Consider the following 14,807-nt stretch of genomic DNA (forward strand, 5'->3'; position numbering starts at 1 on the left):
CAGGGAGACAGAGGAAAGTGGATCTCTGTAAGTTTTAGACCAGTCTGTATACAAAGCGAATCCAGGACAGCCCAGTCTACACAGAGAAACCCTGTGTGGAGGAATGTCTTGAACGGACATAACAACTGTCAATAAAGCACTGTTTAGCTAATAAGCTGGGCAGAAGGACAGAACGGGGAAGGCGGGACTTCCTGGAGAGGGTAGTGGACTGAGGATTGAGAGTTGAGAAGGGGAAGAGGGTTTACAGCTGAGGAGGAAGGGGAGAGGAATGGCTTGAGGATCACCACAGTGGCAAGTGCTTGGGGTATATGGATGATATGAGGTTTAGAGTAGTTTGTTTATCTTAGTTTTAGGAGTAGATTTGTATCAGTTTAGATTCTGCCCAGCGTAGTGCTGGCAGCATTAAGGTATGCTTCGGACTCTGTGTCATTTCTTAGCCCTCTTAGGCCAAACGAATACATTTTACTGTAACAACCCTGACTTCAAAAAACAAAACAGAAAAACCAACCGAGTTCTTCCAGGCAATAGTGGCGCACGCCTTAATCCCAGCACTCAGGAGGCAGAGGCAGGCAGATCTATGAGCTACACAGAGAAATTCTGTGCAAGTATAGTAGGGGAACTAGTTCTATGCATTATTAATTAAATGCCTAACTTCTACAGTGTGACTTCTAGCACAACCACTTTCTTTGGAGGAGGTATTTCAAAACTTTCCCACAGATTTTTCATAATGTTCTGAAAAATTAAAGTTCTGAAAATGTAATCTTCTGAATCAGTTCCTAAGAGTAACTGCTATGGAAGGGAGAAAGTTAGCAAAAAGAAAAATTTATGTGATTCTTAATATAGAATAATTTACCCCTAAAGTTATGCCTGGCAGCACATGCCTATGACCCCAGGCCTCAAGAAGATAAGGCAGGAGGGCCACAAAGTCCGAAGCAGCATGGACTACATACTTAAGACTCTGCCTCAAAAAGAAACAATAACAAACTACTAATACTTTTGCCTAGGTATTAACGTTTAATAATTACTCACCACAAAAGAAACATACACCTTAATCTCACCAGACAGCATTGTGACAAATACTAAAGAGACATTTTTAAAAGTTTGTTGTTCCAACATGTATTGATATGAATATATAGAAAATGCACAGAGAATAAAAATAAGACTAAAAAACAGCACACACAAAAAAAAGTTTGCTTGTTTGGAAATTCTTAAAGCTATACATTAGAGGAAAAAAACAAAGGAAGTGCATTCTACCAAAACGTAACATTCTTACCAGTGTCTTTGTCCCTGGCTTTGTACACTTGTCCATAAGTACCTTCTCCAATAATTCCGAGGATGTCAAATTTATCCACGCAGCGTTTTCCCCAGTCGATATCCTTTCCTTTGATTTCGCCATAGCGAGGCCCACATATTCTAGTGAATATAGTTCTGAAGTTTTTATAGACCATCAAGCAAACTGACTGAATTGCTTAATAATTCAAAAATCGATCCTACCCATCTGTAAATCTGCTATTTCACCCTATTCTTGTATACTAGTGAAATTCATGTAGACACGTTACTGTTAGCTGATATTATAAGTTATAAAAATAAACTAATTTCTACATACTGATTTTTCTGTGGATTAGAACATCAGAGATGAAAAGAAGACACAATGCTTCTTTAAAAGGATTTGGAATGTACCTTTTCAGTAGGTGGGTAAAAACCAATTTTACTAGAAACAGTCAAGATTCTCCATAAAGTTTTCTTTTTCATTCAACAGTTCTCTCTACCCATAAATGCATGTGCGTACACACGTACATATAGAAAAAGGGGGTGTATGTGTGCGCGCGCACAGGCACAGGAAAACCTAACATATAGTAACAAAAGAAAATGACTAAAAATTACTTATAAATCTAGACTCATAAGAAGACAAAAACCATCATAAAAATACTAGATTTTTCACTCAAAAAAGTACAAGTGTGAAGTCATGTAAAATCAAGACTCAGAATTCCATACTTGAGTATAAAATAATAGATGTAACAAAAATCTAACTCTTTAAAAAGATGTTGCAGCTGGGCGGTGGTGGCGCATGCCTCTAATCCCAGCACATGAGAGGCAGAGGCAGGTGGATCGCTGGGAGTTCGAGGCCAGTGTGGTGTACAAAGCGAGCCCAGAACAGCCAAGGCTACACAGAGAAACCTTGTCTGTGGGAAGGGGGAAAAAAAAAGACATTGCTTTGTAGTAAATAGCAGGCTCACCACAGAAATTCAAGAACTGTAGCAAAAGGATTCAAAGATAGACTAAAGCTTTCTCCTCATAATAGAAAAACATATTTTTAAATTAGATGTTACCTGAAGAGCAATTCTAAATCAAATATAACTCCAAAGTTTTTAAACTTTTCCTTTGTTAAGTAGTTATTCTTTTTAAAAGCACCCATATTTAAAATTTCAAGACATGTTAGAAAAGAACCTTTTGATGATAAAATCAGAATTTACATAAATATTCAGACCAGGGTTTTTGTTTTTAATTTAAAAAAAAAGAAAAAAAGCTGTACAACACTGGGCCCAGATTTTTATATGGTAGGGCTGAGGTTGGAGCTCAGAGGAAGAAGGTTTGCCCAGTACCTACAACTATTGAGTTAAATCCCAAAACCAGCTTCAAGAAAAAGAACTCTATCAAGTATGTAACATCAAGCTATATCAGCTCCATTTTGAAAAATGCTATCTCTTGAAAAATTAAGTATGCATGCAGTACTATGGGGAAGATGAGTAGTTAAAAGCAGAACACTGTCCATTGCTGATTTTGAGTACACTGAACACTGTCTTATACTTCGATCAATTTCAGTGTTTTTATATTAGTTAGCTATCTTAATTATAGATTAATATCTTTGACACACACAACACCCCCAAATTAATAATTAGAAACTGTAAAAACAAAAATTCCATTTGGTTTTATTAATCACTGCAAATAGATGCCACCTCATGATTATTTCAGAAGTCTTAACCAATGTGTACATTTATGTTCAAACAAAAACACACTTTTCATTTTAATCTTAGTGTTTTCTAAGTTTATAATGATCCAGGAAATGTTGTTTCTGGTCAACTGAAGTTCAGGTAGAAAGCAAGCACATACTTAGGCCTTCTTTTGCTGTGTAACTGTGTTGTTGTTTTCTTCTCCTCTGGACTCTTGGAAAGATCATCTCCTCCTGGCAACTCAGGGGGCAGTGGTAAATCAGCAAGCAGACATCGAAGTTTCTTTTCTACTTCTTTCTTAACTGCTTTTACAGAAATACTGCCTCTTAAGCTAAAGGAAAAAAAAAAACCGAAACAGTCAAATAAACCACAAATATTTGATTATATGATAAATATACGGTCGTATTTTAATATTTAAGGACTATGCAAAGGCTCCTTATTTCATGTGTCACACTTCAAATCCAACTAAAAAGAATAATATCCTTCAACTAAGTAAAAAGTTTAATAGGAAAAAAATGCCACAGAACTATGTAAAAACCATGGAAATCTGCAGTACAGATCGTAATTAATAGTAACATATTGATACTGATCAATTGTAATAAATGCAAGGTAAATAGGGATTCTATAACATCTTTTTACCTTTCCAAATCTAAAACTTTTTAAAAATAAAGTCTAGGGAGCTGGGTAATACTGCAAGGCAGGGAAGTGTAAGAACCTTGGTTCAAATCCCCAAAGTACACATAAAGCTAGGCACAGCCGCACAAGTCTACAATCCCAGCGCTCCTAAAATGAGAGGGGGGGAGGTGGAGACAGGAGAATCCCCGAAAACTCCTGGGCCAGCTAGCCTGGTGTTCATACTGGATTGGCCAAACAACAAAGGGAACTTGCCTAAAACAAGGTCAGGAGCCAGCACCCAAGGTTATCCTCTGACCCCATAGCAGCACCACTGAGTACACATGCCACACACAATACACACATATTAACGAAGTGTAACTGGAATATATATATATATATATATATATATATATATATATATATATATATTTCAAAACTGTAAATTAAAAACAGAAAATCAACTTGTTATGCTTTGCAAGAAACCTACTAATTTTGTAATATTTGACTCTGGTAGGGAGACAATGTTGCCTTCTTCATTTCAGCAAATAAAATCAAATCACAAACTACAATTGGTACACAACTATTCTCTTGGCCATTTACATGGCAAAACTAATTAATTCGCTTTTAATGCCAGGACTTGGGAAGTAGAGGCAGGTGGATCCCCGTGAGTCTGAGGCCAGCCTGGTTCCAGGACATGCAGAGACAGGGGTTAGTTCTTGGCTGCTCCTGCTGCCATCATGAGCTCTAACCCTCCCTAGGAGAATTACTAGTGAATTATAAGCTTGGATAGCCCTATACTTTTTTGAAAGTACCCCAAGATTTGTAATTCTCAAATTGTATTTGAACTTAGAATTGATAATTTAAAATTTCCCAAAAACTAAAAATCTTTTACCCAATCAAGGCATGTTAAAAGAGATTTTAATAATAAAAATCAGAGAATTTATATTAAATATTCAGACAAAGGTTTTGTTTCTTTTCTTTTCTTTTTTTTTTTTTTTTTAAGAAAATCTGTACAACGCTGGGCCCCAATTTTTATATTGTAGGACTGAGGTTCAAGCTCAGTGGAGGAAAGTTTGCCCAGTATGTACAACTCCTGAGTTAAACTCCAAATCCAGCAAGCAAAAAAGAGAAATAACCCTCTACACTTTCCTACCACTAATCTCCCCTTCTAGAATGAGCAACAATGTTGACAGAGAACAATATGCAAAAAACCACAGAGATTCCTGATAATTTTTATATATGGCATTTCAAATTAATGAAACTCAATGATTCAATGTTGGTAGCAACACTGTTACAAGGAATAAGTTGCGGAATCATAACATCTTTCTTCTTCACATAACAACCTAAACCAATTTCTACGAGACAATCTTTTGCGTTAAATTTTACAAGCTTAGATTATAAAGGAAAAATAGTAAGTATCCATAGCAAGTAAAAACAAAAGTAATTATCAGTCTTGATGGCACACACCTTTAATCTCAGTACTCAGGAGGTAGAGGCAGGTGGATCTCTATGATTTTAAGGCCACTCTGATCTACACAGCAAACTCCAGGCCAGCAAGATATTTCTCAAAAAAAAAAAAAAAAAAAAAAAAAAAAAAGAAAGCACAATCCAAAAATAAATGTCAAAGAAAAACAAGACTCTAAACTGCAGTTCTGAGAAGGACTCAAAGCGAGTCTGACATATACTAGTTGGCTTAGACTCAAGGAGGCAGCAGGCTAGTGAAAAGATGGAAGGGTTCAGGTTAAAGCAGCGCCTACCAGCCAAGCCTCAGACCAGACTCACTGATGATAGTGCAGAAAAGGTTCCAAACGACTAAGGCTAGGCGTGCTACAGCCACCTTTTTTACATCAGCTTTACTAACAGCTATTAAGAGGAATGATCAAATTCAAAAGTCATCATTTGCAGCCCCAATTATAGTAACAGATTAAGACAAATCTCATTAGTGTGTGCTAAACCATTGGAAGGCAGCTCCAGGGAAAACAGATCTTCAAACTGTTGTCCTACAACCACTAAATGGAAAGGAGACAAGAATGTCTTCCACATAGAAGTTTTATGGTTGGTGACCACTTAACCAAGTTACCACATCACAATTTAAATTCTATTCCTCATATAGTAAGAAGTACATAAAATCATCTACATATTCTGGCCAAAATCTGTATTTGTTTTCAACCTAAACAAGATCCAACTGATTTCTTGTTTACAGGAAATGGAAGTGTTAGAGAAGAGCAAATGAACTGTCATCAAAAAGAGATAATCAGACAAATCCAGATGAAAGACATACTATATATAATACAGATCCAGCCAGGCACAGTGGTGCACGCCTTTAATCCCAGCACTCCAGGAGGCAGAGGCAGGTGGATCTCTGTGAGTTCAAGGCTGGCACGGTCCACAACTCCTGTCCAGGACAGCCAAGGCTACACAGAGAAACCTTGTCTCAAAAAAACCAAGAAGACTACAGATCCAGATTCTTCAAATCATGGGGCAACACTTGTAATTGTCTTAGGTTACATTAACAATACTTGTGATTAAATTGAGAAGTATGGCAACCACTTATTTTCAAAAAGACCTATATATACATACACTTTCCCTATAGAGGAAAATTAAGAGCATAAATAAATATTATCACTTGTTGACTCTAGAGAAGTGCTTCTCCCCATGTGGGTCATGACCCCTGGGTAGGTGTTGAACGACCCTTTCACGTGGGCCACAAAGACATCCTGTATATCCAATATTTACATTACGACTCATAACACTAGTAAGTTATAGTTATGAAGTAACATTGAAAATAATTTTATGATGGGGGGGGGTCACCATAACATAAAGAACTGTATTAAAAGGTCACAGCATTAGGAAGGTTGAGAACCACTGCTCTAGAAGGTTATATAGATGCTAATTTTATTATTTAACTTTTTCAACTGCCTGCATACATGAAACAAATAACAGAGTACATATTTACAGAATCAGTCACAAAAAAGACATAAATGTTTCATATGTATGAAAACATTTAACTTTTCATAGATTAATTTAAAGATGTAATTGTGTCGACTAACTAGGAGTGGGTAGAAGCATACTTAAAGCATAGGTGGAAAACATTCCTTAAGACATGGCTATTGAGAGTATGTAGATCATAGCTGTTTTTTAAAATGATATTTAAATTTCCAGTGAATAACATATAAACATGTCTTCCATATTCAGGTTTCCAAAAGCATATCAGAACATAAAAGATCTCTCTATGTCAAAAAGATAGGTGACAATTTTCAACTAATACCTGTTTAGCACAAAAACCAACAAACAAACCACAACAAAACCCATCCCATACCAGGTTGCTAAAATATTAAACTACCATGCTCATTAAAATTGGTGAAAAGAGGTGTGAGGGAATGGAGTGGCTCCTCCCTTATGAAAGGAGGAGGGGAAAGACAGCAGTGCTGTGCTTACAAAAACCAAAAAACAAGACTTTTTCAAACAAAGCATGAGGTGTATTATATTTTGTAACTCTGCACAATAATAATTAGCCATTTTACTTTCTTTATTTAATAAAAGCATCATTAACCTAAAGTAGTCAATCTTTCCCACAGTCCTGATTTATACTAACATTTATAATCATATTATCTGAGATGCACAAAAATTCTATCGGGTCATTCAATTCAAGTAACTTCTCTATGATCTCCCCCCGCCCCAGGATAAATACTATCTACAGCTAAGATCTTCTAAAAGTAGTCCCGTAACAAAATATACTGTACTTCTAACAAAAACAGGAAGGCTATAAAAATATCTTCTGCCCTCTGAGTAATTCTAACCAATTTTCTTTTTCACTGTAATTTTTATTTAGTCACCTAAAACTTGACTAAAAAAGTTTCTTCTCTTTATACACTTAAAACTTTGTACTTAAGTCAGTCACTGAAAGAAAGAAAATAATGGCATAGCCATGTCTGTAGTAGTACTCAGTAACAGTAAGAAATTTTCATATCCACTCAAAGAGCAAAGACACAATGAAAGACAAAGAGCAAGAGACAGAGTGAATCAGGAAAGCTGAGGCTGGATGGGTGTCGGGGATTACAGGTGCACACCCTTAATCCAAGCACTCGGGAGCAGGAGACAAGCAGACTTCTGAGCTAAGAGGTTTGCCTGCTCTGAACAGTAAGTTCCAGGCCAGCCAAGGACTACATAGTGTGAGTCTCAACCTCCCTACCCATCCATTCTCCAAAACACAACAAAATAAAAGGACTTTTATACTTACTTTGGGAAAGGATAAGTTAAATCACTTCTCAACTTAAAGTTAACATTTTTTCTTTGAACAGTTACTAACAAATTTCAATTTGTTTGAACTTACCTGTCAGCATCCTTCTCTTCAGGCAGAATGGGAGGCAAGGGTAATGGCGGTAGTGTGGAGGTCACTAAAGCCACGTGTTGCTCCTTCTCCTTGGATCCGACACTCGGCGTGAGTGGCTTGGCTTTCTCTTTAGTAGATACTGGCTCTTCCTTTGTGGTAGCAGCAGTTTTACTCTCCTTCCCAGCAGCTGTTTTCTTGGTGGCTTTATCTACAATCAAGTTATTGTCCACCTTTGTCACCTGAAGTGGTGGCTTGGTTTTTGCTTTGTCACTTTTGACGGTCCCAGCACTGGAAGGAGAAGGTGCACGCTCAGTTTTCAGTTTCTTTACATCCTTCACATGGTTGGTCTGAGAGGCACCGGCACCAGCTTCCGTGCTCCCCTTTGTAGGTGTAGACGCACTGGAGGCTTTCCCAGCTTTGGCAGCTGCCTCAGCAGCTTTAGCTGCCTCAGCAGCCCGTGCAGCCTCTGCAGCCCGTGCCTTTTTATTCTTGTTCAGCTCAGCTGCCAGGCTACTCTTCAGAGTGAGCGTGCTCGGAGAAATGCTTGAATGGCGACTTCTGGATCTAGACAATCTGTGCCTGCTGCGAGATCTTGAGTGCCGGGACGAGTATGGGCTTCTGCTTCGAGACTTGGCAGACCGTCTGGTGAAAAAGTAATAACATTTAGTCAAGAACAAAATTAAACTTTACAGAGTGCTAATTTGACTTGCAAAAATGAAACTACTTAATTTCAAAGTGATAATATAGTGTTTCTGAAAGGCTTTGTTGTTGTTAAGTAAAAAAGCAGACGGCAATTTTCTTTAAAATATTCTTCCTTTTCCCTGGCCTTTGAATGCCCAAAGATAAGGCTGGATTTTAATAAAATAAAAAATCTCCTAAGAAATGTAACAATTAAGGCATATTCAGGCTATCAGTAATAACTCAAAAAGGAGAAATAGGCAGTAAGGATCTACCAAGGACAGCACTGGATCAAGTCATCCACCCACCTTCCGACCTCCACTTGCTCATAGTTTCTGGCACAAATTCTGTCTCTTCACCATGCCTCCTGTCTTTGACACCTCAGATTCCCTGTTACTCTTCTTTTATGCTCCCTTCTATCTTAGCCCTGCAATCCCTTCATTAGAAGTCTAGAACCCATATGGAGGCTCACTAACTCCATCCAGTTCCAAGGAATGGAACACCCTCAGCTGACCTCCACAGGCTCCTGTGCGCACTGGGTGGAGTACATACACTCTCAGTTATGCATGCATACCCTAAACATTTTGACAAGAAATGGGTCTGTATTGGAAATGTATAGTCTTTTTAGAATGCAAAGTCTCTTGACCATAAATTGGATGCTATTTCTTCCTAGAGTCTTAACTAACTTGTTACAGTTATATACCAGGCATTAAATTCACAATTTTCACTCTGCAAGAGACAGGTTAAGGCAATTTAAAATACTGAACACAGGAAAAGAAAGCTCTTACTAGACTGTGGTAGAAAGGATGACTCTGAAGTAGGACAGGTTAACACAGTAAAGTGCCAAAAAGACAGCCTTACTGAAGAAACTTCATGGAAATTACAGAAAGCAGGAAAATGAAGCACGGAATTCCAGGAACCCACAGTAAAAAGGGGGGGGGGGGGGAAGGCTACTTCTATTTTTGGCTGGTGTTAATACAATGTGGAGGGGCATGTTTATAAACATTCTGTAATTCTAAAATACAAATAAATTACTAGGCACAAGATAACCTGAAAATGAAAATCCAGATTCTCCCTCTTTCTTTCAAAACTAATGTGGAAGGCCCAACTCATTTCAGGACTGAGCTACCATTTCATACAAGTCCCACGGTCTACATATAAAAATGTATATAATTGATTCAGATTAATAACATTAGTTGTAAAAAATATTCTGAGACATTAAGTAGGTGTACATACCAATTTTTAAAATGTGTATAAGGCTACAATTATTCCCTGAAATAAGTGACATTTAACTAAATGCAAAGTAAGATAATTATAAAATAACCTGCATAATTTTATATAGGATGCAAATTTCATATAGGATGCAAATTTCTAATAGGAAACTTGGCCACATTTTAATTCCTTCTTCACCCTTCAGATGGTTGAGCTGCAAACAAATCAGATGTAAGTCACATTTGTATCCTCTGACTAGACACTAATGAGCAGCAGGAGAAGCATACAGAGATGGCTGACCTCATCACAGGCAATAGCGAAGGTTCTTCTACACAGTACTATCCTAGGCCCCCACGCCTCTGGTTATCTACTTAAGACAGATGCAAAAGTTATATGTAATACACTCTCAGACTCTGATAAGTTGCTAATAAATTTCAAAGATACATTTACAACTAACATAGTTTGGTAAACTAAAATATAATATAAAAAAGAAAATGCAAGTTTGGGCAGTTTTTACCAATGATTTTGCCATACATTACTAAAAACATTACCATTTTACTAATGCTTCAGGCATATAGTAGTGCCAGTGGAAAGAAATGCATTTTCAAATCTATAATAAATTACACTATAACAATCTTACTAAAATATTTTTATATAAACATTTTCTTTTTAAATTTTTTTTCTTGGACTGACAAGATAGCTCAGTCAGTTAAAGTGCTTGCCACCAATTCTAAATACCAGAAGTCCAACCCTAAGAGCCCGCAAGGTAGAAGAACCAGTTTTCTCCAGCTGTCCTCACACCTCAATGCAGACACACACACACACACACACACAAACAATGTTCTCTTCTAATCTATACTGTTCAATCTACAATGAACATATATTAAGTATCCATTACTTGTTTAAAGTAAGTTAAAAGAGCTCACTAGGAACTCAAAGGATGGCTCAAGGATTACCAGCTCATAAAGCTCTCAAAGTGTCAGCACCAAGGCAAGCACACAGCTCCAGGGGATCCAAGTCCCCTCCAGTCTTCAACGGGCATTAGACTAATTTGCACATACTTGTACACAGACATTTTTTAAAGACATCTTTTTAAAACTAAAGATTATCCTATGCTTCTAAGGAGCTTTCTAATATTCATACAACTCAAACTACTGATTCCATTAGATCCAGCACCATCTAAAATTAAGGCTTGTCCTCTTAATTGATATATGTATGCTCCTTTTAACAGTCTCTATTTTTCCTTTTGCTACTCTCTATCTACTTAGCCAGGCTATACATTTCATTTCCTGTGAAACACATACTTATCTCAGAAGTGCCTCATCTTATTGATCCTAACTCTCTATTCTTTTACAGCAATACTCTCTGAACATTTCCTACTGTTACTGTAACAAAACTTTTCAAACATGATGACTTAGAGCAACACAAATTATCTCACTGCCCTGGAAACAGAAATCCAGCGAGCTTTGGAAAAGTAAACCATCAATCTCTGCTGCAACCCTCTTGCCTTCCTCACCTTCACCTACTCAAGACCTCCACCACTGAGGCCTCTGCTTCCATCATCACATGGCATTGCTGACTCTAACCTCCTTTCAATCATACAGGAACTAGCTGGGTAATTTATAATCTCTCCTTCTCAAAACCCTTAATTTAATCACATCTTCTTTTTAATCATATCAAATTTTTGCCACAACATACCTAATATACACATTCCAGAGAAAATAGCAGAGATATCTTAGGGGACCACTACACAGCCTACCATACTGTCCTCTTTTATCCTCAAAATCACTTTTCTCTTTCACCCAACCATCTTCTCTCCTTATCTACCCTATCCAACTGATATATTCTCTCGGCTCCATTATTGCTGTAGACAGCATAAACAAACCAATCCTCACTGTTAAAGGACTTAAATGCGCCAAATCCTTCACTTGCCTTTTCTTAGTAGTTACTGCAAACCTTCACAGCTTTCCTCAAGCTCACACCCTGTGTTCCAAGATTCACCAGGCATGGCTTCTCCCACACAAACTATATTACCTTCCACCTTACATTCAAACTCATTGCTATATAAACTTAATGCCTCTGATAAACTATTGATGCCCCAATCTCTGGAACCTTACTTTACACAGTGTTGACCACAAACAGCATAACTTGTAAGCTTGTCAAAAATGCTGTTTCTTAACTCCTTACCCATACCTATAGACTCAAACAGACAATATTTTTTTTAATTTTGACATGTAAATCAAAAGAGCAAATGCTAGTCAGTACCCTGCTATTTTTATCTTTCCTGCCACTCAAACTCCTGTGTTCATAAACTACTCACTGACAGTAACTAGAAAAATAAACATACTTTACAAAACTAGACCAAAAAAATTCAATGCCTATGATAACAATATTAAGTACAGTCTTAAATATACTTCCTACCACTTCTGCTTCCTTACTTTTTTTCCTAATTACATATGCAGACAGCCTCTGCCTCTTAAGGTTTTCTTCCGTACTATATTTATTCTTACACAGAATTTAATTTATACTTACAAATTGTGGTAATCTGAGTAAGAATGGCATCCATGGGCTCATATATGTGAGTTTCTAGTGTCCAGAGAGTGGCACTATTTAAAAGGATTAGAAGGAATAAGAAGTGTGGCCTTGTTGGAGGAAGTATCACTGGAAGAGAGGTTTCATAAGCCTATGTCAGGCCAAGTCACTGTGTGTGTCTGTCTGTGTGTGTGTGTGTGTGTGTGTGTGTGTGTGTGTGTGTGTGTCTGTCTGTCTGTCTGTCTCTCTCTCTCTCTCTCTGCCTATGGATAAGGATGTAGACCTCTCAGCTCCTTCTCCAGCACCATGTCTATCTGCATGCTGCCATGCTTCCCGCCATGATAATTGACTAACCTCTGAAACTGTAAGCAAACAATTAAATGCTTTTGATAAGAATTGCCTTAGTCACAGTGTCTCTTCACAGCAATAGACCAGTGTGTCAAGACATATATGATAGGTTAGGCCCCAGCCTCTTAAACTGTGAATTGCAACACCTGAGGGCTCCTGAATGTGCAACAACCAGAAGTAATTCAAATATTAAATGTTCTGGATAAAAAAGTTTTCTGGCAGTGTTACTGTACAGCTTCACTGCAACTTTGGTTTTGAGCATACAAGCATACTTTGCACTGGGCATGCCTTTACATTACAGCATACCAGTGAATGTTATCTGAAACACCTCAGAGCTCAGACATGAGACTACTGTAGGTTATAAACCACATTATTTTACTGTACAAAGTTTTATGCTTTTATTAAAAAAAAAGATGTTTTCTTAGTTTCTTGATGTCACTGCTCAACATGTAAATAACAAGTTAGTATCTTTGAATTGTACTGTGTCAGAATGTTTGCTTTTTTAAATTGATGTTTGAAATGCTGAGGGTTTTTTGTTTGTTTGTTTTTTAAATAATCATCAGATGGATTTTGTCATGAAAATAAGGATGTAGGAGTCCCATCAATTTGTGGAATGACCCAAAGCATGCCTCAGCCATTTTGTAATATGTATTTATGCAAAGCAGTACTCTTGGCATTGACCATCAAAAAACAATATAAATCAACTCTGAAAAAACACTGAAGAGCTCTACATATGACAGTATTAAGTATTCAGCTAACATTTAATTCTTTATGTAAAGACGACAAAGTACATTTCTTTAGTATCAACTCTGGTTATACCTTTAATAAAACTATCCATGTCAAGGAAATGTTGTAAATCTCTGATTTATTGTAAGTGTCTGATCTGTTTAGCTATTCTGTATGCCTCTATGCCTGATATGGATATGAAGCCCTGGCTTAAAAAGTCACTTCCCTCCTCACTTTCCAACTATCACATGCAGCTCTCAGTACAACAGAGATAACCCATTCAGGTGTATTAAGTATGAACTATTCCTTATCCTCTTGCAATGGGACCTGTTAAAGGGACAGAAACCTCAAGTCACTCTACAGTCCACTAGGTCTCTTTACCCTCGTGTCCAATTCATCTCCTGCCAACTCTACCTTTCTTCTGTTTCAAACAGTCTCCAGACTCTACTGCTAATCCGTACCACCACTTACTTACTCTTTACCACACTACTATATCAACCCTTTACAACTGCTCTCCATCCAGTCACCTGAATAACATTCCAATTACCCCTCTACCCAAACTCTTTAATCATGGCATATATACAAAATCCTTGGACAGCCATTCAAAATTAACCAAATGCTAGGCCTACAATGTTTTTCTTACATTCCTCTAATCACCTCCTCTATGTGCCAAACAAAAGATATTTTACATCTCAGCACAATGTTTACCACCTATCTGAAATTTCCCCTTCATCAGAACTGGGGATATAGTTAAACTGATAAATTATCCAGCATGTAGGAAGTCCTGATTCAATCCCCCACACAACATAAACCAAGCACAGTGTGTGTGGACAGGGCGGGGCAGCAGCACACACAACCATAATCCCAGCACTCAAAGGCTGAGGGTACAAAAATCAAATCAAAGTTCAAGGTTACCCAGCAAGCTTCAGGTCAGTCTGGGGTACATGAGACTGATTTACACCCGCGAGCGCACACACACACAAACAACAACTCACCTCCTAATATGACAGAGCTAGAGATAATCTTTATCCAATGATCCTTCCACATTTTGTCTTATGTCATTATAGTTAAAACAATTTAACTATCTTACCAAACTAAACTGAGAGATGCTATCTTCAAAGTTTGACTTTGAATACAAACCTAGCCAATTCCACATATGCAATAAACATTTATAAAGTAAAAACACCACTGATGATATTCCTATGGGATGTAAGTTCACCTTGTTAGCCAAGTTATCAAGATGCTGCAGATCAGTCTGGCCCCAACCTAGTTTCCCCTAGAGTTGTGGTACATGGCATGTGTCTGAGCATTTGCTCACTCCCTGGGGGGCACTGTTTGAGAAGGTTATAGAAACTTTAGGAGGTGGAAACTTGCGTAAGTAAGCCCGTCACCAGTGGCAGGCCCTCAGGCTT

At 37.6% G+C, this 14,807-nt stretch overlaps 1 protein-coding gene across 4 annotated transcripts in view; it reads right to left on the minus strand.

Moving 5' to 3' along the window:
- Cdk13 (cyclin dependent kinase 13) overlaps positions 1 to 14,807 on the minus strand; it is a 95,398-nt gene that overhangs the window by 55,470 nt on the left and 25,121 nt on the right. For all 4 annotated transcript variants that reach the window (XM_051168075.1, XM_051168062.1, XM_051168083.1 and 1 more), the window contains exons 2-4: positions 7,900 to 8,541; positions 3,112 to 3,282; positions 1,274 to 1,413 (exon numbers count right to left, since the gene is read on the minus strand). In XM_051168075.1, coding sequence (XP_051024032.1) covers positions 1,274 to 1,413; positions 3,112 to 3,282; positions 7,900 to 8,541 — 953 coding nt within the window. The remainder of the gene's footprint in view (positions 1 to 1,273; positions 1,414 to 3,111; positions 3,283 to 7,899; positions 8,542 to 14,807) is intronic.

Source organism: Acomys russatus, chromosome 3, assembly GCF_903995435.1.
Source record: "Acomys russatus chromosome 3, mAcoRus1.1, whole genome shotgun sequence".
NCBI lineage: Eukaryota > Metazoa > Chordata > Mammalia > Rodentia > Muridae > Acomys > Acomys russatus.